The sequence below is a fragment of the Ciconia boyciana genome, chromosome 3 (genome assembly GCF_034638445.1).
Source record: "Ciconia boyciana chromosome 3, ASM3463844v1, whole genome shotgun sequence".
NCBI classification, from domain to species: Eukaryota; Metazoa; Chordata; class Aves; order Ciconiiformes; family Ciconiidae; genus Ciconia; species Ciconia boyciana.
The window spans coordinates 35,044,376-35,071,282 of record NC_132936.1 but is presented as its reverse complement, the minus strand read 5'-3'; the positions used below and the strand labels follow the sequence as shown (position 1 = coordinate 35,071,282).

The 26,907-nt window shown below is 40.7% G+C and overlaps 1 protein-coding gene across 2 annotated transcripts in view; it reads right to left on the bottom strand.

Annotated features, from left to right (window-relative positions):
* Positions 1-26,907, bottom strand: part of KCNQ5 (potassium voltage-gated channel subfamily Q member 5) — a 305,096-nt gene that overhangs the window by 47,495 nt on the left and 230,694 nt on the right. For both annotated transcript variants that reach the window (XM_072855287.1, XM_072855286.1), the window contains exons 4-5: positions 7,573-7,748; positions 7,003-7,128 (exon numbers count right to left, since the gene is read on the bottom strand). In XM_072855287.1, coding sequence (XP_072711388.1) covers positions 7,003-7,128; positions 7,573-7,748 — 302 coding nt within the window. The remainder of the gene's footprint in view (positions 1-7,002; positions 7,129-7,572; positions 7,749-26,907) is intronic.

The following is a 26,907-nucleotide window of genomic DNA, read 5'->3' as shown; positions in this document are numbered from 1 at the left end:
GTTGGACAACGTTAGCTCAGACCTCCATGGGGAGAGGTCAAAGAGGAAGAGGAAGGCATCTGTAATCCCTTCATGTGGTGAGTACAATCAGAGGTTCAGCATACAGATGTTTCGAAAGCCGTGCTGCGGAGGCCAGCACCCCTGCTGTGTAGCACCAGTGCAGATGATGGCAGAGTTTGGTGCACATGGGAGGGCTCTCCACGTGCAACTCATTGACTGCAGGCCACGTCGAAATGCAGCGCATATGCAAGTGCTGCTGGGATAATGGTGCATGGTTGTGGTTTACTGAGCATATCTCCAAGGCAAAAGATTATGGCTTCATGTCTGTGTGTGGCTGAGGGTCTTCCCCAACCCAAGGAAATGTCCTCCAGGCTGCTCCTGGCTTCGGAAGCGTGCCAGTCCCAAATCTAGGATTGGCAGGAGAAAGTCACGTCTCTGTGCTTCCCTCTGTGCTTCGGGGAGTTTGGACCCACCCCGCTGCCTGGTGCGGGCAGAGGGAGGAGGAGTGGGTGGAGTGGAGGATTTCCAAAGGCCGTGTGGGAGGCTGCGGGGTGCATGCTCAGGCAACAGCACAGGATGTTAAAGGACAGAGATAGACAACAGTAGGCTGAATACGAAGGACTCCGGGGCCTGTTATTAGTGGAGAACATGTGCACGGAGAATTATTTTACATCGTGTACCAAATGTGGGCAAGTCCAGGCTTAGCAAATACTCTGGCAGGAACGAATTCTTCAGGAAAATGCCTTCTAGAGACATTATTTTGCTTCCAGCTTTCTCAAAGTTCATTCCTAGGCAAGACGGCCAAAGGAATTCTATTTAATGCCGGGGTCACCACAAGACAAAGAAGGAAAGTCTTTTGGAAGTAATTAGATTTCAACTATTTAGGGCTCTGTAGATAGTAAACAGTGCTTTTAATTGCTCCCATTGTTGGGAACAAGCTGCGGGTAATTTACCCTGAGAAAGCCGTAGTGACTAAAAGGGAGTGAGCTGAATTAAGGCCGCAGCTGAAATTTCAAGTGGTTATCAAGTCTCAAGTTTTATAATGCAAGCCTGGTCGCAGGCACACCACCTTGCATGCTTATCAGGTCTCACTCTCCTTCCTTGCTCCTCTTCACCTCCCTGCCCCATCCCCTCTTCCCAGCTTTTGCTGGACTCTTTTGAGAGCCAACACAACAGAGGAAGGTGGAAAGAATTATCCATATTTCTGCGTGGTTTGTATCTGCTCTTTCGGTGAGTCGTGTTAGCTCATGGAGGTGCTTAACAAGCTCCAGAGCCTGCACAAGGTAGCGCGTGGCTGAGATTGAGCGATAAAGAGGAAGGGAGATGGGAATGCAGCTCCCTCCTTTCTGGCAGAGGTGAGCTGATGCAACCACGTTCTTGGCTTGGCAGAGGGGCTTAGTTTGGTTTTCCTTTGTTTGCTGAGGAGGGTATTCCCAGCTCTTCTCATCAGAAGGCAAGTGCAGAACAGTTTGAGGCTATTAAGACCCCGACAGCAACAAAGCACTTGAACAAATGAATCCCTGAATAAAAATTCCTCAAAATTTGTTTCCAGGCCAGTCATCACGAAGCAGTTTGAAGCTCTGGAACAAGCCTGGTTTCTTGGCTTCTGTCCAGCTCCCTATCTCTGCCAGACACTGGAAAGTACAGAGATATCTCCTTCCTGGGCTGACAAGAAGGAAACAGAGCTAAGTGTCATCTGCATATTAATGATTTGGCCACCGAACTGTCTTCCGAAGAAGTCAAAGATAAACTTGAACCTTTGGTATCTGACATCTGGGAGCGATCCAAAACCAGGAGCAGTCACATAGACTGTATTTCTGGAATTTCTCCAAAGAAAATAAGAGGACCATATTAAAGCCTTTCCACCCATTCTTTTAGGTCCTGAAGACTTGATGGTATCAGTATATGATTAAGAGTATCAGTGGCTTCTTGCTTACTTTGAGCTGTTTTATCTCAGGACAGTCTTTACATGGGCGATGGGTGTCAGCACTGTGCCCTATCATCTTACTCAACGCTGAACAAATGCATTTGGTCTTTGGTTTATATTCCTCTCATCACACAACTAAGAAAATATTTTTCCAGACAACTTCAGGATTAAGTTCAGGAATAATCTTCAGTACCTTTGTTAGTGCTGCAAGCAAATGACTAAACCACTGGCCAGGCCCAGACTGGCATAATCCTGAGGTTAAATTAACTGAACAGGGTGTGGAAAACTACTGGATGTGAGACCATGACAACATGAGAAATTTCCAGACGTCACTGATAATAATGTAAAAAGCAGACAGAAGTTACAGCTAGCATTGTCAGGGAAGGCTGGATCCCATGGGTGGTTAAGGGAGAAGTGACCAAAGCTCAAAGGTGACTGGAGGAAATTATTTGGGAGCTTTTGGGGATTACAGTCTTTTCAAGGACATCAGCATCTAGGTGACTGCATTAGCAGTACCATACAAGGCCAAGAGTGACTAGGTAACAGATCTACAAAATCTGTAGCAAACCTGTGAAGGTAATTAGGGACAGGTTGTTTATTTGAGAGGAGACTTGGTCAGAGGAAGCAAAGGGGTGAAAAAGAGGATCAAGATGCAGTAAAAGAAATAACAAGGCGTGCAAGTCATGTCTTTCTGGGGATACCTGCTGAGCAGCCTGGTGTCTGATCACCACAGCCTGAACCAGAACAATAAACCAAACCTTTATTTGTATAGGATTCATTTCACCCAATTTGACAAATAAAATGCTTAGATGTTTAGCATGACCTGCTCACCACAACATGCACAATGGAAATAGATTCCTCCAGCAGGTAACTAACTCACCCTATCCTAAAATGTAGGACTTGGGCTTGCCTGAAAACAAATGTCTAGTGCCACCTGAGATACCCTGGGGCATCTGAACAGGGACCACGCGCAGGAGAGGCAGCAGACCCTGCAACAGATGTTCCATGGCGTTGTATGCCTATGTCCAAGCAACTGAATCACACTCCTACATGGCTAAATGGGCTAGCTGAGTCCTATCTTTTGTACCGGATGCAAAACACTCTATTTTGGTTGCTTCTATAAATGAGGTGTCTGGACAGACCAGCAAAGGCAGACAGTGTCACCTGGCTAGACTCAAAACTCACAACGTTGATAGAACTGCTGTTATATCTCATTGCTGGAGCTAATAAATATGCTAATAATAAGTGAGGTAATATAATAATGAATGTGATTATATAACCTAGGTGCCTTCAATTAGATGAGATAGGACCCAGGAGGCCCCCCTCTACCCTAATATTTCTTTCTGATGTCATTTTATGTTCTGCTAGCAGTACTTACCTTTTGAATCTTTACCTGACATCAATTAACTGAAAAAATGTAGTTTTCTCATGCTATTATTACATTAAATCGGAAAAACGTCATCAATATTAACTCCTTTGAGCTAGTAATTGTGACAATATTATTCATCGTAAGATGTTTTGTTCCCCTACAGGTCACTGTGGAGTACCAGAGCCATTCTGTACCCAACTGTAACTACTAGATACTACTAGAAAATAATGACTCATTAAGAGAAACTCTGTCAAAAGTGTAAGAGAGACAGGAATCTTAATTGCATTTACTTGCATTACATTTGCAGGTAAAAGTAATTAATTTACAAACTAAATGCCGCTGTAAGCACACACAGTTCTAGCTGACACTAGCAGTTCTCAGAAAACCATGCATGATTTGGTTTTGAAATACGTAAGTTTTTGAATTGACCTTTTGTTCCCATATAGTTTAGTTATTTTGTTCTGTTAAAGGAATTTACCTTCTCTACCAAAGCAAATTCCAAAGCTGAACTCTTCATATAACACACACTGTTGTGTGCTGCTGTGTTAGGCAGCACTGTGGGTGGGGACCCCAACCACAAGAATATTCACAATAGTAACATTAGCATGATGTTTAAACTGCAGGTTGCACAGTACAATGTGCAATTGCAAATACAGTGGAGTATTCATGTGTAAATTAGGATGCCATATGCTGCCTTTCATTTCAGTGTAAAACTATGGTCTTCAAAAACGGACTCAGTGAAATGACCATAGCAGGGTATGGCCTTCAAATAATCTGAATTAATGAATGGGTTAATTGCTTCATGCTGGGTCTGGTCCTGTAAGGGGGGGGGCATAAGTGCCTCTAAAAGCTTGGAATTTAAGCTGACTGTTTGTGCCTGACTTCAGTGCAGTCTTTTCTTTCTTGTACCTCTGCCATCACAGAATTCAGTCTGGGATTTGGTAGATACTCTGTGGTTTAAGTTAGAACAACTTTTGCAAATAAACAAATCAATGAGACTAAGCATTGATTTCCCCTAGAAAGCCACACCATCTGACCTTTTCAAAATCTGCATGTGGGTTACTCTGGCAGTAAAAACAACGATGACTAAGAAGCACGTTATGCATTTCCCACATACTGTTTTACATATTATACAAAAAATACTATTATTAAAATGGCAAAGATAACAGGTAAGAGGGAACACTGATTTTCAGTAACTTTGTGCACTTAAGCACATTAAAAATTTAAATGTATTCATGTCACACTGGGGAAAGAAGAAAAGATATAGAAATATACAATATAGATTGTTTTCAGGTTTTTGATTATAATTTGTTGTTTTTCCTGCTGATGACAAGAAAAGATTCCTATTTTCTCAGTTGCACTACTTATCTGACCTATGAGTCATACATTTTCACTTCATAGTGTACAAAATATTTTAAGCACCACTTATACAATGATTATTTCTTAGCAGGTTTTTCCTTAAAAAATAGCAGTCAGCAAGTAGTGGAGAAGCAAATCCTAAAACGCAGATCTTGTTCCTGCTGCTAGAGCTGCTCAGGGAGAAGGATCTGGATCTGACATGAGCCTCAGTTGGACATCAGAGTTGAGGTCTGAGTTTGCTGGGACTTTTCTGTTCCTCATGCATATGTATCCCCTCACTATTGCCTGCTGGCAGGTGGCTACAATCCTCTGCTTAGTCCAAACTCCCTGCCTATGCAGTGCTAAGTCAAACACGGCTTTGCAGAGAGGTAGAGGGTGTTTCCTGGAGAATTGAGTGGCTGAAAATACATATTCCCACGCCCATGCACTGCCACATCCCACCTACGGCTTTGCAGAGCAGTAGAGGGTGTTTCCTGGAGAATCGAGTGGCTGAAAACACATATTCCCACACCCATGCACTGCCACATCCCACCTACATGACCTCAGGAGGGTCTCTTGCAGGACCATATCCCCACTGCCACCCCCAAAGGGGAAATGGTGTTTGCAGACTGCCGGAGCCAGGGTACCCACCAGTGAGGACACCAGCATCCCAAGCCAGATGCTTCACAACTGTATCAATATGGGCAGGTCAGAAAGCTTTAAGCCAAATCTGGACTTTTGAAGAGAATCTGAGCTTTTGAAGAGAAATGAAACTTCTCTTGCATGGGCCAAATTCTACTCTCAGTTACAGATAGATAAACCACAAAATAAATTGCAGTAGTGTGACTGAGGGCAAAACCTTCTCTCATGGCTTTAGCCGACATGAATTTGACATGTGTTTGGATTACAGGATAAAATCATGTATTTTATTAGAGATCTGCATTGATGCTCTAAAGCAACAAGTTTCAGGAAAAATATTGCTGTATATTTGTAAATGCACAAGTAATTTGCATTTACTTTCAAGCTCCCAATTTTGTGCACCAATAACACAGAAATATAGTCTCTAGGGAAGACATGTAACAAATGATTAACCCTTACATGAACGAATTTCAAATACACAAACTAGTCCTACTAATAGGATAAGACCTTGACCTTTGCTCAAAATGTAAACAAAATTGTTAAAAATACTTTTCAAGGATGCAAAGCATTTCAGAAAAGGCTTTTGCACAGTCCATCTGCGCATGCTTTGAATCTGCGGATACTACTGAGTCCAGATGAAGTCTTGTCAGCAGAAGGTCTGAGGTGAGAAAGCTTCATTTCTGCATCCCTCTGATGAGGAAAGGTGGCAGAGGCTGGTTCAGGTCTCGCACTTATTCCAGGAAAACTAATAAGTGCTCTAGGTTATGTCAGCGTTAATGATATTGCAGGCATCGTTTCACTACCCAGACACTGTCAGAGCTCATGGTGTTTGTTCTACTGCATGAGAAGGAAAGAAAAGCAGTTTTATACTGCCTGGCAATAGCTCTGCCATAGGCTTTTTTTGGGCAGATTTCCTAAGCTGCCTAAGTAACTCCCACGCAGTGCAGGACTCTAGCTCACTATAGGGCATTTTTAAGCAAAAGCCCGTACACATTATGCCATTAAAAAAAAAAAAAATTCAGACCTACTTTTTCATTGTTCATTTAAAGCCTAGTTCATTTAAACATGTAAGAATTCATATAATCCTCCTTCTTTCAGAAAAGTAGTCAGGCATGTACTTAGATCCCACAGATTTCAACAAAGTAAAAACAATTGATTTGATAGTTAAGCGTGAGCTCAACTAAATCAGGGCTTTTACACCTGTAAAATAATTGGAGAACACTGCTGAACCCGAATGGGAATATTTATTCTTGCTTTTTGTGCTCAAGGTACAGGGGAAGGAGAAACAACATCATTCTAAGGGCGCTGATGATACTCTTCACCACAAAGCTGATGTAAGAATTTTTTCCCTTTTTCTTTGCTGACACTTGTTCCTTTTCCTTCACTGCAGCTTACAGCCCTCTGATTTGGATCAAAGCAGCTCTTTGTGGGACCATATTACAAACTATATTACTGAAAGGATCTGGGTTAAAAAATAAAATGCTTTCTTCTCTTGAAGGTTCGGTGGTCTGGTTTGCAGCAGAAACACATAAACAGCTATTCTGCAGGATGGGCTGAAATGAGCTATGGATGTGCAAATGAATAGCTGGAGGAGGGAGCTTCTCAGACCAGTTTTCTGCTGGTGAAAACAATTCACTGAAGAGCACACTAAGTTAAAATCCACAGTAGGTGAAATTCAAAGCACTCTAGCATTCTGGTTAAACAGTGCATATTATTCTTCTGTACTTACTGTGCCCCACCAGAGAGCATCTGCATATGTGGAGAATTGGTTATTTGCATCTTTTTCCACCAGATAAACCAGGAAAGATGAAAAGATGAGTACTAAAAATCCTATGTACCAGGCTGTAATTAATTCCTAGATAAAAGAAATCAGAGATCAATATCCATTTGAAAGACCGAACAAAATGGCATTTCAAGGAAGACAGAATGAAAAGATCTATATACTTTTTTGGCATTTGAGCAGTTAAAAGTCAAATGCTTCCCTACGGATGCAAATTTTCTCTAAAACTGGACTGAATCTACTCCTATGGTTTGACGCTCCAGCAACTTCACCAATATATATCGAATCACAACAGCATATCAAGGACATTTTCAACATATTCTAAAACCCGTTAGCGTTTAACATGTATCTGCATAATGCCCTAATGTATCTGTGCTAATGCCCATTACAATTGATGTCACTTCAGAGAATTTTAGATATTCTGCTCAAAACTGATAAATGTTTGTTTCCTTGGCCTATTGTTGAATCACACCAAGTGAAGATATCAATCAGACAAAATCAGCATTTAGGATTACGTACCTTGCTATGTGCATAAACTACTGAACCTAATAATTTCCAAGTGCCTCCTCTTCGGTCCATGCGCACCATACGAAGGATCTGTAGGAAACGAAGACTTCTCAGTGCTGATGTTGCAAAAATGTTACCCTGAGTTTTTGCAGAAACAACTGCTATTGAAGCGATGAGAACAATGATGTCTGAAAGAAATATATTACAGAAAACATTAATGTCCAAGTATCAATAAATAACACATACAGGTACATGAGCTGAATGAGGGGCCAAAAGAGAGACCCCTCCTGCAGCAGGTGGGAATCTGAAGCACTGAGATTCCTGTTTGAGGAAGGGATGTGAGGTCAGGGCTGGTGTCAAAAACTGCCTCGGAAGCCTCCAGGCTAAAAACTGACGGTAGTAATTTTGAAAACGTGTGGATAAGAGGAGCAGTGTTGAAGGAACCTCATGCAGGAGCTTTAAAGCCTGATATAGCAAACTGTACAAATCAGTAGATGCACTAGAACTTTTTCCCTTTATATCTTTTCCCATAGCAACTTTCCTATGAAAAGGCAAAAAAGAGGTAAGAAAAAAATAGAGCAGCCCCAGTGGTGAGAGTCCAGTGGAACCAGACTTACAAGCACACATACTAATTTCCTATGAGTACAAACGCTGTGTGGTTGAGGCATGTAGTTTCAGGACAAAACTCCCCTGATGTACCATTTTCTGGAAAGGAAGAAATACAGTGCTGGGTACTCAGAAGCATTCTTTTAGCTGGCAGCCTGGAAAGTTTGTTGAAGCCCAGCAAGTGTTAGGATTTATTTCTTCAGGTCACAGGTTCACACTGTGAGAGTGAGTTTGTTCTGCATGAACTAATCAGCCAACTGCCCTTTGAGCCAGAACAGCATTTAAAGGGAGATGAGGAGAAGAGGTACGGTGATGGCACACAGAGGCTGTGAGAATGCATAATGTTCTTTTGTGATGATTGGGGCAGACACACTGGTGTGCAGGGATTGGAAAAGGACAGAACAAGCGCTGTGTTACTTCATCCCCTCATCATTAATTTCCTGACCTTCTTTAAAAGCTTAAAGAGCCTCTGTAAGAAACACTTGGTTTAAATCTTAGGATTTTGTGGTGTTTGTATGTTTATATGCAAGGATAATCTAAACCCATGTTTGCCAATGCAGAAATTCCTGAAAGCAGGTTCTTGTTGACATGAGTTTTGCTTCTTTTGTGTTGGGTATGACCACTCATCTTGTCCCAAGCCTAGCTCCTACAAGTCAAGAATGACTCAGTAAGTGAAAAGGCCCTCCCACAGGCGAGCGGCGAGAGACACCGGCTGTACCTACAAGCAGGAGACTGTTTCCTTAGCCTGCTCCAGTACAGTAGAAAATAGCCTGTGTTCATTCTGCTCAACCACCAAAGCAGGTTGAGGTCCAAATACCTCTGCCTGCCAACATCCCGGGTTTCTCTGAACTCACCTGTGGATGGCTTTGTCCTCTTATTACAATACTAAGTGTACAGACAACCTGTGGTTTAAGGAGTGTCCTGTTAAATTGTGGAAATCCTTGTCACAAGATACTAGAAGTTTACATGGGTTCAGAGCTAGCAGGATGATCTCATGGGACAAAATTTAATCCTGGACTAATTAATACCAAGAGCCCACTTCTGGCTCAGGACGTCTCCAAGTAGCAGGCTGTTGGAGGCTGAGGGACTCTTATGGAGAAATATTGCTGTATGTTTGCCCTGCTTGTGTAATCTTCCCTGACCGTTCACTGTCGACTAGTGTCACTGTTGGACGTAGTGTGTTAGGCTAGGTTGACCTTCTGCCTGTCTTATGCTACGACATTTTAAAATGCCTTTGGCTACTGCATAGGTGGATCATAGGTGGCTACCATATAATTGGCTACCAAAAAAGCTGATTTGCTTCTAGATGTAAACCCAACAAGTTCAGAGATCAGGAAGAGCCAGAAATGGATAAAGTATCCTAGCGCATCTCTGCACAGTACAAGTCTCAAGAGCACCGCAACCAGGTGCAGCAGGTCTGGGTGAGAATTCAGAAATAGGATAACTGAGCAGGAAGAGTTAAAGACATCACAAATTCTAATGGAGATCAGAAAAATAGATGGGGTGGGATTCAGGTCCATGTGAAGACATTTAAATTTAGGTGTGTACATGTGAAGCAGGTGTCTGAACTCTCCATGCAGCACAAGGAAATCACGTTAACTGAGAGAGCTGCAGCTAATCCTCAGGAAGGCTCCTGCTGGCTGCTCAGCTGACTCGTGCTCTGGGCTTGGTACAAAAAAAGGCTTGATTCAGCTGCCAGAATTTATTTGTCCAGTGCCATTTGAGATGCCCTAAGGTATCTGAGACATCCCCTAGGTCCAGCAGCTATGGTCTCAGACCTGGGAAGGCTGTGCCCTTCAGGAGAAGTCACTGGAGAGCAGGGAATATCATGTAACAGGGGACACCTCTATGTACTCCACTGAACTAAGCCCTAGATCTCAACCGACTATACTGGAAGTATAGACACGTAGCACACATGTACCCACCTACAAGCAAACTTCTATATTTAGGCGTGTTTGTCTGGATCTGAGGCTCACATAGAACATACTAGAAAGCCTTGAGCAATACAGACTGTGTTGAAGAAAGAGTGTCCCTGGTTACTAACACGATGGCGAGGGGTAAGCTTGGCTTGTCCCATGCTGCTCTGAGCAGCGCAGCAGGGTAACAGCCATTTTTAATCAGTGGTGTCTGGCTACCAGCAAATCAGATATCATTAGAAAAGCAGCATGCACTCCTGCAAATCATTCTTGCAACTTAAAAAAGTGTAAGGTCACCCAAATATTATGACTTAGGCATTTGGTCCGGAAATTATTAAAGTGCTTACTAAGGGTTTTGGTTACCCTTAACAACTCTCAATAAGATAGTTTTTTACAAAAGCCAGTGATTTGACCCGCCTTTATTCCTTCCCATTCCAGGAGCTCTGACGGCTTTCCTTAGAACATGGAGTTTACTAGAGGTCTCCCACTGCAAAAAATTCAAATTAATTCAGTTTTGCCAGCACTGCACAGAATCTCCCCTGTGCTGCTAGGAACTTTCTGCCCCACTGAGGATCTCTGCTCCCTTCTGACTGCGAGAGACGAAGAAGCCAACAGCAATGCAGCTCTCTTCCCTTTTTTAAAGTATTGATCCAAGGGAGTTATCTACTTGTGTATACCCTTCTAGGGTAGGATGGGGAGAGGCAAAGGGAAGAGAGGCTGAGGAAACAGGGGAGCAGAAAACGCACTGGCACGTGTTTAAAAAATAGTTGGAGGAGGGAGGAGAGCCTTCCCAGTCTGCTGGCATTTTTTTTACACCTTGCTTTCTCATCTTCTTCACCTCTTCACAATACACCCCCCCCCAAAACCACCCCCACCAACTCCTCAGGCTGGGAATAGGGAAGGAAAGAGTGTGTCCATTGCCCAGGGCAGCCCTCCCTGGCTGTGTTTCCCTCAGAGGCAGGGAAGGCAGGCAGGCACATTATTTCACTGTAACTTGCCAGGAACAGGTGTAAGATAAATCAAAATAAACCCCTCGTGGAATGAAATCAGAGTCCAAAAAAAAGTTTGCATCAGTTGAAAGTCACTTCTGAATACGTTAAACTTGCTTGGTTTTCTTATCTAAGCATACCTATACTGGAAAAATTAAAAGTTAAGTACTTTATGATTCTCTCCCTGCCACATTTTTATCCAACATACCTCAGGTGCCATTTGCCCTGTTATAACTAAGAGAGCAAAATCTTCTTCTGAACTTCCTTTCATATTCCACTTGAATTTAGCTAAAATCTTCACAGTATTTCTGTAGTTCAAGAAGGCTTTAACAAACAACTATCAATATTTTCCTCTTATATCAATATTTTCCTCTTCTGTCAATGTTTTTCCTTCTTGTCTTTTAGTGGCAAGACCGGGAAATCAAGAAGAAAAAAACAAACCCAGAAAGTGGATTATGGGTGAAACCCAACTTTACTGAAGTAAATAGCAACATTTTGATTAATTTAACTGGGAGTAAGGTTTCACTCCATATCTTGCTGTAAAGCAACAGCAAAGTTTAGAATGTGAGAGTGAGTAATGGGCAGTATAATTCCAAACTTCTCTGTAATGACTTATTAGAAGACAAGAGTTTCTGAGGCACTTTTACTTCTTTGATTTTTTTTCAAAGCTAATATCTTGTGTACGATCTTTCAAAATGTTAAGCGTCTCCTCAGCTATGAGACTGATTTTATACACTCTTTAGAAATATCTCTCATATTCCTATCCTTGCAGATAGCGTCCTTCTTGGTTAACTCTAGTCTGAGACTTCAGATCTTCTCAGCAGCTTTTGCAACGTTTGCTTTTGAAAACTTCATTTCAAATTAAATTTCAAACAATGAATTCTTCCATTTCAGGTCTTTCACCTAGTACCACTCAAGAAACCCCTGAGATTACATGAAAATTTTGTTCATAGTAACTTAGCAAAGGCTTTTTTAGCTGATAGCCACTGTGTTAGCAACTGGGCCCTGCCTGAAAAATGGAAAAAAATGAACCCAGAATTCATGTGTGTTATAGATTATCCTTGTATATTGTTCAGTCTCACTAAAATAGTGACATGTAAGTAAAGACAAGTAACTGAAGCCCAGTACTGCAACAACCTGAAACTCAAGAATAGTTTCAGCTAGTTCATGAGAGATGTGCCAGCCTGAGTTACCCACTTCACAGAGGAAGGCCAATGTTGGGCTGCTGTACCCTGCTCAAGCTCGGTGAGAAACTCTGGGTCTCTTGGAAGAGCGGTTAGCATTTCTAAGCTACAAGCACTTCCAACGGCAACTCTTTGACTGAGACATTTGTAATGATAAAAAAGGAGGCATCACAGATCATTATAATGGATTGTTTTATTTGTAATGACTTTTTCAATGTAACATTCCTACCATGAACTTTTTGAATGTTGTGAGATCTTACAGTATTGAATACTGAATTGAATACTGAATACTGGGTATCATGCTAATGGGCCCAGTTAAAGAACTTAATTGGAATAGGTAGAAGGGTGAATACAGAAGCTTTACTTGGATATAGCAAAACATCCCAAAGCCTTGATGTGCCATCAGGGCAATCTCTATTATTACAGAAAGAATGTCAGGATGATATTAAGAAATGCAATTCATGATCATCTCTTGCCTGCTCAAAGCTCATGTACAAGCTCAAACTAATACACAAACCTGCATTATCTTTCTCTCTTTCATATTCTTCAAAGTCTTACGTATAAGAAGATGTTAGTGAGAGCTTTTCCTGTTGCTTGCATTTAATGCCGATATGTTGGAATGTCCTTTCCTTCTAAATAGAAATGACACTTTGAGCCAATACAGGTTAAATGAATCTTGTGATATTTTTTCTCTGACTTTGTCAGAATAGAAAATGAACAATATTTAATCATTTTAGGATCATCATCATATCATCAAAATAGTGTTTGCTATAAATTCACAGAAAATGCTCCCAGGTTACACATCCTTGTTAAGAATATGCAGGAAACTGCAATGGCTGTCAGTTACTGTGTCTGCTCTGGCTACAGAACTGTACAGAGAGGCAACGAGCTAGGACAACAGTAGAACACATCTGCCCCCAAAACTACAGGAATAAGCAGAAAATCTCAAGAATGTGGTTTATCTAGCTTGCAGCTGTACTAACTCACAAAGGAAATTAACTGGCAACAGTATGACCAAATTTAGGCTACCCTTAGGCTGTCCTTCTGAGGTCTAATTTTGGGCTGGAGTAATTATCTACAACCCAGAGAAAAGACACAGCTTGTAGTGGTCATTTCTTGTGAATAGTTCTCAGGACAGTTCATTATCCTAAATTTCGGAGTTATTCCTGAAAAAAACAGCACTCTGATTCCGTGGTGTTATAGAGCCACTGGGCTCCATAATTGACTAAGAGCACCAAGAGTGCTTTGACATCGGCTCTGTCTGGTTACAGTGGCACAGGGTATGCATGCGTATTGCAGCACAGCGAGCAATTATTCTCACTTGCTAGGGAGTTTACATAAGTTTTAATCCAGATTTACAACAACTACTTAGACATAATTAACAACTTTCTATTCTGAGTCACAAGGAAGTGTGAGTGGTGGAAGGGAGGGAATAACCAGCATTTTAGTTTTTATAATATCTCTTCGTATATCAGTCCTTCCAGTAGCTTCATCATGTTTATTGCTGTTCTCAGAACTCCCTTCAATTTATCTACAATAATCTCCACAGCCAGCTGGCCAGGGCCAGAGGGTATCATCAATGTAGAAATGTACTTTGAATTTTAATCAGACACTACAGCACAAAGTTAACACAACACACATTCCGGAGCACTGTATTTGAGCACGTCACACTACAGAAACATGATAACAAACATATATTCAATAGAATCTAGCCTAAACTGATATAAATTAGCAGTTTAAAGCAGTTTAAGGTATAGCCTGATAACCAACACTTGATGTAAAGCCATACAACAGTACGTGAAAATAAGGTTGCTCTTTTTTGGATCCCTAAAAGAAAAGGTCTGTTTATACAAACTTGTCTATAGGAACAGTAGCCTTTTTGCACAGCCTAGTAACATCTTTGGCATTGGTGTTTTTTATGCTCCTGTGGGTTAGCAAAAAAAAAAAAAAAAAAAAAGATGACATTCACAGAGTTTAAGGCTTCTGAATACCCTAATAGAGGGGTATTCAGAGAGGGAAATAATTGTATCATTATTCCTTGAGCGCTTGTTGAGAAAGGTCATAGAATGGAAAAGGTCGTTTCATCATAACTGGCTGCAAAAATGCTTTTAGCTTCAAACAAGGAATTAACCACTTCCCTCCACCGGTTCAAGAGGGCAAAGAATAAACATTATGATTAGAGCATGCTGCAACAGTTAATTTGAAAAGAGGCAAATTGTAATGTTTTTACCAGGTGCAGTTCCTTTGCTCTGCGAATAGTCCCCTTGCTATGAAATCGGTGGGATATTTCACATAGTTATGGCAGCAAAATTTGGTCTAATATGGGCTGAACTTCCAGTGACCTTGCATAAGTGTTTACTCCAGAAACCAAGAATTTTCAATATTTTTATCTTTAAAATGTCTAGAATCTTAACTTTTTTTTTAAGTATTAAACCTGTAATTACATCTCTGAATAGAGAGATGATCAACATTACCATATTTAGAAAGATGATGGATGTTATAATATTTTGTAAATTTTCCCATTGGACGAAGCAGAACTAGCTATTGATAAAGTACAATTCAGTATGTGCAAGATTGTAAAAATCTGCAAACTGGATTTTTAGAGACTATTCTGGAGACATACGGTCTTTTGAGGTCACCTGAATTCACCCTCTGAAATACGATACGCTCAAGCATTATTCTCCACCTATTAAAAAAGCCATTTAACGTCAGCCATTGAATTATATCACCTGAACATCTCTAGCGTAATTTGGGAGAGGCAGGAAGCTGAGTTCTGCACTTCCCACAAAAAGCTGAGTAGATTTACAGCAATAAGGCCTCCATTTTACAGAGAAAAAAAAGCCTAAACAACATCAACAACAAAAAACCCCAAGCAATATGAGATAATCTGAGTTTTGCATATACTAAAAATAATGGTGGTCAGGATCTTGAGTCTTGGCAAAATTTGCTTTCAGCTATGTCTGAATATAGCTTTTCTTTCTGGTCAGGGATCGGATCTCTCTGCTCAGATACCAGACAGGTTATGATTAATCGTCACCTACTAGTAAAAGTAATTGGCAGGATATCTTCAGGAAATTCTTGGGATGGATGACGCTGTTTGATTTTTGCAGATGTTGTTGTCACTCCAGCCAAAAGGTCTTTGCGTTTTCAAGTATATAACACTCTCTGGATGGAAACCATCTTAATTGTCATTACAGGCAAAACAAGTTGGTGCTTTCGCTTCCTTTTGTAATCTTTTTTCAAGATGCAAAACAACTTGTTATTTTTAGAAGTAGGAAAGTGAAATAGTTTTGCGTATCAAGATAATTCGCAGAGATAAACACAGATGAGTGTGAAAATTGACTTTTATTGCTGTTGGAAAACAGGAAGATAGGGATGTATGGCAGTGGCACATAGAAGAGAAAGAAGTTATAAAAAAATGTGTAATACTGCTTAGGCACTGAAGTGGAATTTAACAAAAAATCCAGAGGTTACAACTTCCAATCTATTGATTTCTTTTTCTTCTAACAATGGAAAATGGCTACGTTAGTCACTGGCTTCAGTTCTAAGGATTCCACTAAAACAGATCTGTGTATAGAAACTTGGCTTTTTCCTACTCATAAGCTGAGCAGTACTCCAGTGAAGAGATCAAAAGAGATGAACCATCTTGAGCCCTTCTCTCCATCCCTGTTTTTCACTTGCAATGTATTGGAAAGTAGCAAAATATTTTAATATGAAATGAAAGTAACTGCCTCGAAATACAGATATCTTTCTAGGGTACATGTTAATTGTACATAGCCAAAGTGAGTCTATTTAGAAAAGCAGCTCTCACCAACATGTAAAGCTGTCTTTTCTGGCAAGAAGAAAATGGTAGGAATTAAAATTATTTAAGATAAATTAAATTAAAATTTAAAACATGCATATACAATAATACATAGTATTATTTACATGATATATAAAACCCATATAATATGTAATAATGAAATAATATATAGTATAAAATACATATATATTTTATATTATAAAAGCACCACTGTGTGGTGCTTAGTTGCCAGCTGGAGTTAAACTATGACACTATATAATATAAAATAGGTTATGTTTCATGTATTTTCAGTGCCATGAGAAATAAACTCTGCATTAAACAAGTGTGCTTTAGGAGGTTAGTTCAAAGGTTTTATAACTGCCAACACGGTGAGGATTAGCTACAGCACCGTGTCCTGATGCTGAAACTCCAGATTTGATGTGAGCCCCCAGAGTCCAGTGCTGGGGACGGGGTCAGTTCTGCAAAGCAGCTGTGTGCCAGTGGGGCCGTACCCCATGGCATGTCACTGGCGAGCCTGTCCATGCAAGGGCAGACTATGTCGAGCCCCAGTGCAGGCTCAAGCCGTGCAGGACCTCACCCTGGCACCTGGAGGTGTCACTGCACCCCAGCGCCGGTCTCAGCCCAGCATGTACCTGAGCCGGCACGAGAACGTCCGCTTGGCTGAGGTTGGCAGTAACTGAAGAAACGTGATATGGTGGCAGCTCAGCTTACTCCGCCATGGCACATTGAACAGGATGAATAAGCGTGCAAATCCCTGCCACCGACTCCCAGCACGCACACACACAGACACTGCAAAGCAAAGTGGTCCGGGGGAACATAAACAAAACCTGTCACCTAAAACTGAAGTCACACACCCTTCTGCTAAACATTTGTTTTTAAGCTGGTCCCATGCTTAGCGTATTTCTTCACCCTATCCTAATGAAAAACTAGCTTAAAATTTATTGCCTCAACCACAGAAAGGAGCTATATAGTCTTTCTAAGTCAGGGAGGAGAACTATCCCATTTCCTCTATCTATGAATACTCCAAGCAGCACCAGTAAATCGCTTTCTTCACAGGCACCCTAGTATGCCTTTGCTACACCCTGGGTAAAGCTCTTCACCATACAATGCAATCATATGTTGACCCCAAACAAAATAAAACAAAACTGGAAACAAGTCAAAGGCACTTGTTAGTAAAACTAACCAAATACAAGAAATTAGGACTCAGTAAGTCAATTTTTGAAACAGAAAAACAAGGAATATTTTCAAAAATTCAATATTGGACATTTTTTAGATGTGAAAACTAAATATTGCCTTATGAAATTCCAGAATGAGGAAGATGGGTCGGATTTTTTTTCTGTCACTTTTTAATCGAAGTTTATAATGAGACACTAATTTCATACCCAAGAATGGATCAACTGATGTTACTCATTAATATGCCAATGTACTAAAAGTATACATACACTGTTCCTGTGTAAAAGAAGTACACTTTCAGGCCATGATGAACAAATATATCAAAATAATGTCATTTCACTTTTTGTTGTAGATAACCAAAATATTCCTCTGAGGGCTGAAAATCTCAATAGCTCAACAAATAGGGAATTTTAAATTGTAGTTATGGCTACCATTTTTTATTCAGTCTGGATAAGAATAACAACATTAATGGAACATTTCACCTGTCTTTGTACTGTTAGCAATTAAAGTTCATGGCCCTGTTGAGTACACACTCTTCCTATGGGCTGAATAAGTCCTCAGCAAACATCTTTATTATTAACAGCTGGCTCAATAAATCTTAAAAATCTAAGGGCCTCCTGCAAGCTAAGATTAAGTTCAATTGCAAGCCTTTCATGGATTTATACTTTATTAGCCTTTTCCAATAATTGATCTTTAACATTATTAATATGGCCCTGCCAGAAGGAATAAAGCACTATTTATTCAGTAGGAGTTTTATTTGGCTTTAAGACAGGCTGACAGAAACACATTTAAAACCGTATCTTTGACCCAGTGTTCACCAACCCAATTTGTGTCCAACCAAAGAAACAAACCACGAGTAACGCATGCAGATCCTTTCCATAAATCTTCACTTATTCTGCCCAGTAACTGTTTTGTGCCTTAGAAGCCCTGGGAAAACAAGGTTTGCTGGTCACTTTACTACATCTGAGGCTTTTTCCTGGATGATAGTAGACCTTAGTGAAAAAGGCTATTCTTGTGGAGAGAAAAAAACCTGAAGATTTCTGGAGAGAAAGGCAGCAGGATGGATAGTCAGACACACACACACCTGATGAATAAAGATGCTCATTAGATCAGACTGTAAGAAAACCACAAAGTTATCAGCAAGAAAAAAACAAAGTAACTACAGGCATGGCAAGACTTGTGTATGGAGAAAGGGCTGAATAATTTAGGAGTGGTTAGTCAGAAGACAAATATGAGATGGTAGATAGAGGTATGCAAACTAGTGGAAGCTAAGAAGGTCTGTTGGATGCCTTCTATTTACCCTTCCTTATAAAAGTGAGATCAAAAGACAATTTAAATCTGATAAAAAGAAATACAACATGCAATTAACTTGTAAAATTCATTGCCATGGGATATAAAGGAATAACCAGGGAAAATTAAAGACAAGATTGCATGTTTCTCCCTGAATTGCTGGAATTAGATTTTTCAGGGGATCCAAATTCCCATATGAGTCAGTCACTGATTACCCAATGTCCGAACAAAAATACAGTGTGATTGGCTATTTGGGCTACAGGTATTAACACTTTTTTTAGAGGTATCTGGCACTAGTCAGCATGTGGAAAGACACCAAATGGGGCTCCTATGTGATCCAGCCCAGCAGGGGAAGCAGTGCTATCTCTGTGCTGGGTCCTTGTAAACTCACAGGTAGGAATCTGTAGGCAGTAGCCTGTGCTTTCACGGCTTTTCAATCATACTATAAAATCTCAGGGAGAGGCAAGCGGGCAGGGTGTCTGGAAGTGTCCGTCTAGCGCATTCCCAGGTTGTGCATAAAATGAAGGCGATGCAGTGGTATGGGAGCAGAAAGGCCAAAAAAACGTGGGAACAGAAGAATCCTGGGTGTGAGGGTGAAAGCGGACAGGCAAAATTTAAGAAGTAATGATGCTGAAAAGAGCAGGAGATAGAAGAGCATGTCTCTGAGGGAGAGGAAAAGCCTGTTTGCAGGTGGAGAGGGAAGAGACAGTATTAATAATCTGCTCTCAAATTCACGGGGTAGGGGGAAACAGGAGGTATCCAGTATCTACCTGAGTTATCTACTGCAAGTGTTGAATGGAGGAACATGGGTCCCTCAGTGCTGAAAGAGATGAATTCCTACCTTAAGTTTTCTGAGCCATCCTCCAGAGGCATATAACTCTCCTCGCTGCCTAAAACCCGAACTTACATTCCTAACCTACACAACTATTTTGGATGTCTGCACAGTCAGTGTGAGTGCCTCCTGGGACTCCTCTGTTTCTGTAAATACAGAGTTTACTCAGATGATACAGAACCAGAGATTTCCAGCCACTCTTTACCCTCAGCTGCTATTCCGCCTGCAATTTGTGGGTGGGTAGCCTAAAAGGGACTACTGTGCCAGCAAGAAGCTTTATACGTTTTGGAGAACACTAGTGCGGGGCACCTTGCAGCCACCCTTGAGAATTCCCAGTGTGGGAGATGTGAAGACAGAAATAGAAACTCTGTTCAGCACTTGTCCTAGAGGGAAAAAACATAATCTGGTAGCCCTCTCGCAAACCCAAGAGGAGGCAATCCCAAAATGAGATCTTAAATATAGTAGACCATGCCACTCTGCATGACAACCTCTCCACTCTGCCTCATGACATTTTCATCTAAAACGAAGCAGTCCCCAGTGTGGGAGTGTCATGAGCAGGCTGGGCTGGCAAAGGGGAGCCCCGGGGCCGAAGGGGCCCTGCCTTCGCCCTGGCTGCTCCCCAGATGGTCGCATACATGCATTGGGGCACCAGGACCGGGCGGCACGAGAGCGGAAGCAAGCTGCTGGAGCTGCCTCTTTCTGCGGCAGGGACAGCTTAGGCCAGGCTCAAACAAGCATTGACACCATTTCAGAGCTTACTTAGGTTGATGTACAATAGATCTAGTGGACACCTTCCTTAGCTCTGTTATTAACAGCAATATCATCTGTCAGCGGAAAGGTCAAATCCTCACTTTTGAGAGTTATCAGCACAAGCTTAAAGGTAAGAAATGTAATTTTTCTTTAAGAGGAGACTACAGGTTATGGGAGCCAGGTGCTTAAGTGCTAGGGATGGAAGGGAAGGGAGGAAATTAAAATGTGCAGAACATGCCCAATTCCACCTAGAAATATGCAAATATTACCACTTAACCATATTAAACTTGAGATATAAATACTGTAACTCTGTTACACAATGTAACAATGTTGTTACATTGTCAAATCCTTCCTAATTGCTGTATTTAACACAGCAGCTGTAAAAAGGAGGAATTAAAAAACTGTACTTTCTCTTCTTGTACACAGGTCTTTTTCTAATGTAGCTGTTGGAGTGTAACCATTCGAGGCATGATCATAAAAATAGAGATTTCCTGCAATTCCCACTGGAATACTCTGCCCATCAGTTACTTTAGCAGCGCTGGTGGCAACACGCAGTTCTCTGAAGGGATGTAAAAGAATGGAAACATCTGTAGAAACTGAATTTCTTCAAGCTTTGTGATCACTAATAAGCTAGTTGCAAGGCTGGATGAAGACACCTGGCAATCAGTTTGACCACACTGAACATAACAGTGGGCAAAGCTTGTTTTAAACTGTCAGCATTGCCAGTTAATAAATTAAAGCTGAGCAGATACCAGAAAACTGCATTTGAAGAAAACAACACTATCTCTAAAGCAACTGAAAATGCCTACTTTTCTAAATGACAATACAGCCAAGCAAAATGGAACCACTGTTTTTAACTGACTGCACCTATGACCCTTTTCCTGGAGAACTGGCTCACACACAGATGGCCTGAACAGGAATAAACTAGTCTTCAGCAAAGACAGCAATAAAGTCGCAAAATTAAAACAGGCATAAGAGTAATAATTGTAAACTAAAAGCACCAAAAAGATGGAAAGACATACAGCAAATATAAGATAGCAGCATGCTGCCTGCTGTTATATGCTGCAGGGTGAATGTAAAAGGAACAAAGTGATCTGTGGAAAAGGATTATTAAATGTGTTATTATTACAGAAAAATGTGAATGAGGTAGTTGCACACAATACAATACCGAGGGTGATCATTCCTCACTACATTTCCCCTATTTGTATAGTGCTTTCAAACCATTCTAGAAAGATTCCTGCAGTATACGCCAAGCTGATAACCCCACATAGACCTCTTCAAATTTCTTCATTTGGGCTCACAGGGGTAACACTGGGACGCCACGAGAGTAAGCACGATTTGATCGACTAACACCTGCAAGAATAGTTAATCATGGCTAGAAACAGCCAGATTGACAGTTGTCTAAGGTACCACACCAAGGCATTACCATTGAACTTTATGTTAACTTGCTGCCAAAACACCCCTAAGTAAGTATAGGCATGTTAGTAACAGAGAAGACACACTGAAAGTGGCTTTTGAAATAAAGTGGTACCACAAGCTAGGGATATCAGAGTCCCGTGAGAGGCATGTATGCCAAGGACAGAGTAACAGGCAGTTGCAGAAGTCCAAAATAGCAAACACGTAGTCTAATAGGATGCTATTTTGGATCAATATGGAAATGTTCCTAAACAATTCAGATTTCTGCCTGGAGAGCATAATTCACTGCTGCAAAAGCAAAAGCTGTACAGCCACCGAAGCAGCAGTTCCTCTCACAGAGGAGCTGTGGGAAAGAGCTGCTGCTGAGCTGAGATGGGAGTCACAAGGAATGTCACACACCGAAGCAGCTGATCTGCAGCACAACATCTGGAAGGAAGCCAAGAAAGCTGAGTATTTCCTTGCATATCAATTAGGCTCTGACATGCTATTCACTTACTTCATTAAAAATACCATTTTTTTAGATGATAGGAATGATAAAATTTGAAAAACAAACCAACTATATTACTGCTTTTGAGACTCCGTATGCTGAGGTAGGCAGATAAGTGAATTTGGCACAATCCTGTCTACCTCTAACTTCCACGCCAGTGCTTATATTAACAATTACTTAATTGCGGATTGGAGAATTTACACATATGTATGGAAATTTGAGCAACTATCTTGTCTATGGATATGATGGGAATTCAGCTAAGTAAGGCAGGATATGAACATCTCAAATCGAATAAAGACAGGTAGTGAAAAGAAAGGTATTTCTGTAAGCATCTTCATATACTGGGTATCTCTAGTAGCAAGAAGTTTAAAGCCAGTCCCTAAAAAATGTGAGCACTGTACATTTCCAAGTCACTGAAACCTTGTGTCTCATAAGCAGCACTGGAAGTTCTGTAATACATTTATAATAGATAATATTTTATAATGTATAATAGTGTATAATGTATAGTATTTAATAATATTAAGTTGTTATTATTACTATCATTATTATATTACAATATATTTTCTGAGATTCAAATATGAGAGATCATCAATCATTTGAAAGACTCCATAAATCATTTACAGAATCTGAGTGAGTATGGACAGAGAACCTCATTATTTCTAAATCATTTGACTGTGACATTTGACTTTAGGAGACTTTCCTAACAGAAGTGAACCGAATCAGGATTTGCTATATGTTTTAGTGCAGGTACTGAGTTATATCAGTCTTGTTTGGAATGGACATAACTACCTCATGCTTGGGAAAATATCTTCAATAGCCTTCTAAGAAAGTAATTGGAATATCACAAATAAATTCTTTTTAGTAAAAGGTCTCTGGCTTTCAACAGGCTTTCATTCACAAACCTGTCTTCATTCTCTGATTCTTCACATCCCAGTGCTGTAACCTATTTCATCCATTCTGGTGTGGATCTCTTCTAATTTGTAGTGCTGGAATTGTCTATTTACGAATGACTGATTATTCTTTGGATGAACAAAATCAAAGTTTCTCACGTAGCAGGTGACTACAATTAACACCAGGTGATGGGGCAAATCAACATCTCTCTCTGGACCAATTAAGGGTTATTTATTGATGTTTGGATGGTTTCAATGGGGCTGAGAGATTGTAATTTCCTGCTGCAAATCTCCCAGAGCAAGAATTTAACCATACTTGATCCAGAAACCAGAAACTGTGTTATCGGCTATTCTGCATGTTTGGGAGAGAGAGTGCTTCTAATTTTGATGATAAACAGAAAAAGATCCAGATTGCATGTAAAATGCCTTTCCTCAGGAAAAGGGAATTGGTTTGTTTCCATTAATTACTTTGATTTCAATTAATATTTTTCAATGAAAAATCATTTCATCAGAAATCTTACACTAGCCTTGTTGACTTCCTTCATCAGCAGATACCTCAGCAAATACATAGAATATGGATGCAAAAAACCCTCAGCCCTCAGATCAAAACCTCAATCTCCAAGCCTCAGGAAGATGAAAGGTGACACTACCCACAGCTCCCTAGTGGGAAAGAAGTCTTTAGACACACCTCAGTCAGGTTGCCCAATTCATGGTAGGTGCTTCTCTGCTCAAGATAACATGGTAGTGACACATGGTCAAAAAACCATGCCAATCAACAAATGTAGGCTGCTGAATTTTTTAGCACATACCGGAAAGGAATTTCAACATGAACTACATTATACTAAACTAGCAGATTTCTTTTGAATAGCAGACATGCAACTTCTACAAAGAGAAGACTAGAGCCCGAAGTCTTTGGTACCTTACTCAGCAGGAAGGGTAGTAGTCAGCAAAAGTAAATGTGAAAGGATAAGACCCATAGATGAAGTCCAAACGACATTATTTTTCCTACGCATTTCTAAAAACTGTACTGCCAGGACTGTCAAACATGAAGATATGCCACTAAATATTAGTTTTAAAAACCTAATTTGGGACCGATTTAGCCTGAAGAGCACCTCTGTTCATTGCTCATAATTATGGCTACTGAGGAAATTTCAATTTCCAGTCTTAATACTACTACTACTACTACTACTATCAGAGTATTTTCTGGAGTGAAGTGGGCAGCGTGTTCCTGAGATGAGTTCAAGTCAGGCTGGTAGGAGACTCCCCAACGTGGAATTTGCTCCTGCTGGAACTTGGTTTTGCTGGGATTTATAATGAGATGTGATGTGAGATGTGTCTCCTTGGTCAAGTATATACTTAATTATAGACCGTTGCTGGGTTATTTAGAGTTCAAATTACACTGGAAAGGGGCTGTTTATATTGTTTATCATGAGCAGCAGATTTACTATCTGTCTGTATTTAAACTATATAATGTGTCTAAATACCAAGGTGACAGACGCACAACGTATCATTACATAAATATAACGAATTAATTCAAATTAAAGGTTCAGGAGATCTTGTAACACACTAGATATGGATTTGTTTATAAAGGTTTCACAAAAGTGCCATATGATGGTTCATTACCACTCTAATTAATGAAAAATAGATCCAGTAATATGCAACAGCCGCTGCTGTCATTTAATGTTCTGAAACAAGGTTTGCCAGCCATGAAGTTCAAGAGCCTGATTACAGATAATGGACTTAAGCTTCCTGTTGGGAATTTGTTCATTCTGCAGCCTCAACAGAATTTGAACTTGTGACATTTCCAACATGCTGTAGCTTGACTAGAGGTAAAATAGAAGCAGCTGTGGGGAAATTGCTAATGGACTAGCTGAAATACATCTTTCACTGGGCTGGACCACCAGGAAGTTTAGTTGCCCTGGAGAAATGTTGTATTACTAGAAGTGGGCTCAAATTTAAGGTGAAAAAATTCTGAAACAGGAGTTTCAAACCCCACATTTAAATTGAGAAGTCACATACATAAAGTTTAGGCACTAAAATTCACTGCTTCCAGTGTTTGAAGGGAAGTATGCTTAGGTGGTCTTCACCTGCCCTTGCTGGGCTTCCTCATGTAGGAGTCCCAAAGTCTCCTATAGAGTCAGTGGAGAGAAAGAAGTTCCTCTGAAAGCCTAGCAGACTTCAGACATGCAGGTGAGACTGGCAGAATCTTACTCTTCTGACCCACAGCTTGTTATTTATTATTATTCATTATTTTTATAATGTGCCACCACATGGGAGCCGCCCTCACAGACTGAAATTTCATCATGATGGTAAAACCTCTCATACACACAGGACAGTGGCCAGAAGTTTAATTTTGTCAGGTCACCTGCAACCATCTAGGAGGCCCATTGCCAGAGAAAGGACTTCATTTATTTCAGTGTCCCTGAATGGCTTTACAGGGAGGGGATGCCATACTTTCTTCCCGATTAGCAGACATGTCCTCTTTTATTTCAGGGGTCTTCAGGGAGCACGGCTCCTCCTAAGGCACAGGCAGACACAAAGTTCTTCCCGGGTGTTGGCGTCCCTGGCCTCCCAGAAGGCAGCAGTTAGGAGATCTGGTGCCTGGATTGCTACTCTTCTGCACAGTATAACACAGCAACATTGCTCTGCAGCGCTAACAGCCAAGCTTCAGACTGATATGCCCAGGAAAATTAGGATTTGCAGAAGTAAGTACATCTTTAAGTACATTAAGTACCTGGGAGGCTATGTTGTTATGCCCTTTACATTACATACACAAGCTCATATACAAGCAGAGGAAATAAGGGATGGCAGGTAACTCCTGACATGGAACAAAATGCAAATCAAGGTTTAATATACACTATTATTCCCATTTTCACAGAAATAAACAAGGGTACAAAACTGTCAAATAATTTGATGGATATCATTATTAACCTAGTAGCACACAGTGATGCTTGATGAACTAGTTTGTCAGGGTAGTGACATTGTAGGCACACTAACATAAGCACAGAGCTTTGGCCCTGAATACAATTTTTCTGGTTATTAGGTTATTAATGGAAAAAAATAAAGGCTGTCTGGATGTGACCCTTGAGGCAATCCTCAAATTTATTATTTCTAGCTCTTAGGCCATTCCCCTATGCAATTTGTGTTTGATCACAAAAATAATCAGAGAACAGATCTGGTGGAGATATACAGCAAATTTAAGTAACAGTAAACAGACTAAGTCTTCTAAAATATTATTGTCCCACTGTAACAATAAGCAGAAATAATAACTGAAAGGATGAGTAAGTAAGTGATTAAACAAACGCATGAAAAGTAATAGGCTGAAACTGGCCATGTGCTTTTAAGGAGACCTTAGAACTGAGTTCACTGAGGTCCCCCTGAAGCCATCCTTTCTCCAGGCTGAACAAGCCCAGGTCCCTCAGCCTCTCCTCACAGGGCAAATGCTCCAGCACTGATCAGCCTGGTGGCCTTCACTGAACTCACTCCAGTTTATTGACATCTTTCACATATGGTGTTGGAGAGGACAAATGGGGTGCGGTATCTTAGATGTGGTCTAATGAGTGCCGAGTAAAGGGAGATAATCATGTGTTTTCGTCTACTGATGGTGCTCTAGCCTGTTGGCCTTTGCTGCTAGGGCACACTTCGCCATGACTGCAAAGCCAAGGTGTCAGGAAAATAGGTACTTTATGTAGCAAGAGCTGCAAGGTGACTCGGTAAAGGTTATTCCTCAAAAGATCAAATCTGGAGAGATGCAGAACATCAGAAACTCCCTTCAGGGATGCTGAAGTCCAGAAATGGACAAAAATCAATCAGCAGAAGGAGAGAGGCACAGAATAATTAATGGCAAGGAATTCAAGCTACTGGTTTAGTTTCCAGAAGCTGCGCTAGTAGCTGTACAGTGTTTTACAGAACAAAGTTTCCTTTTCATCCAGTGAACCAGCATAGGAAGAAATCCACAAGCAAAAGGCTATTGGCAACTAATTAATTCTGCTAGCAAGTGATGGAATTGCAA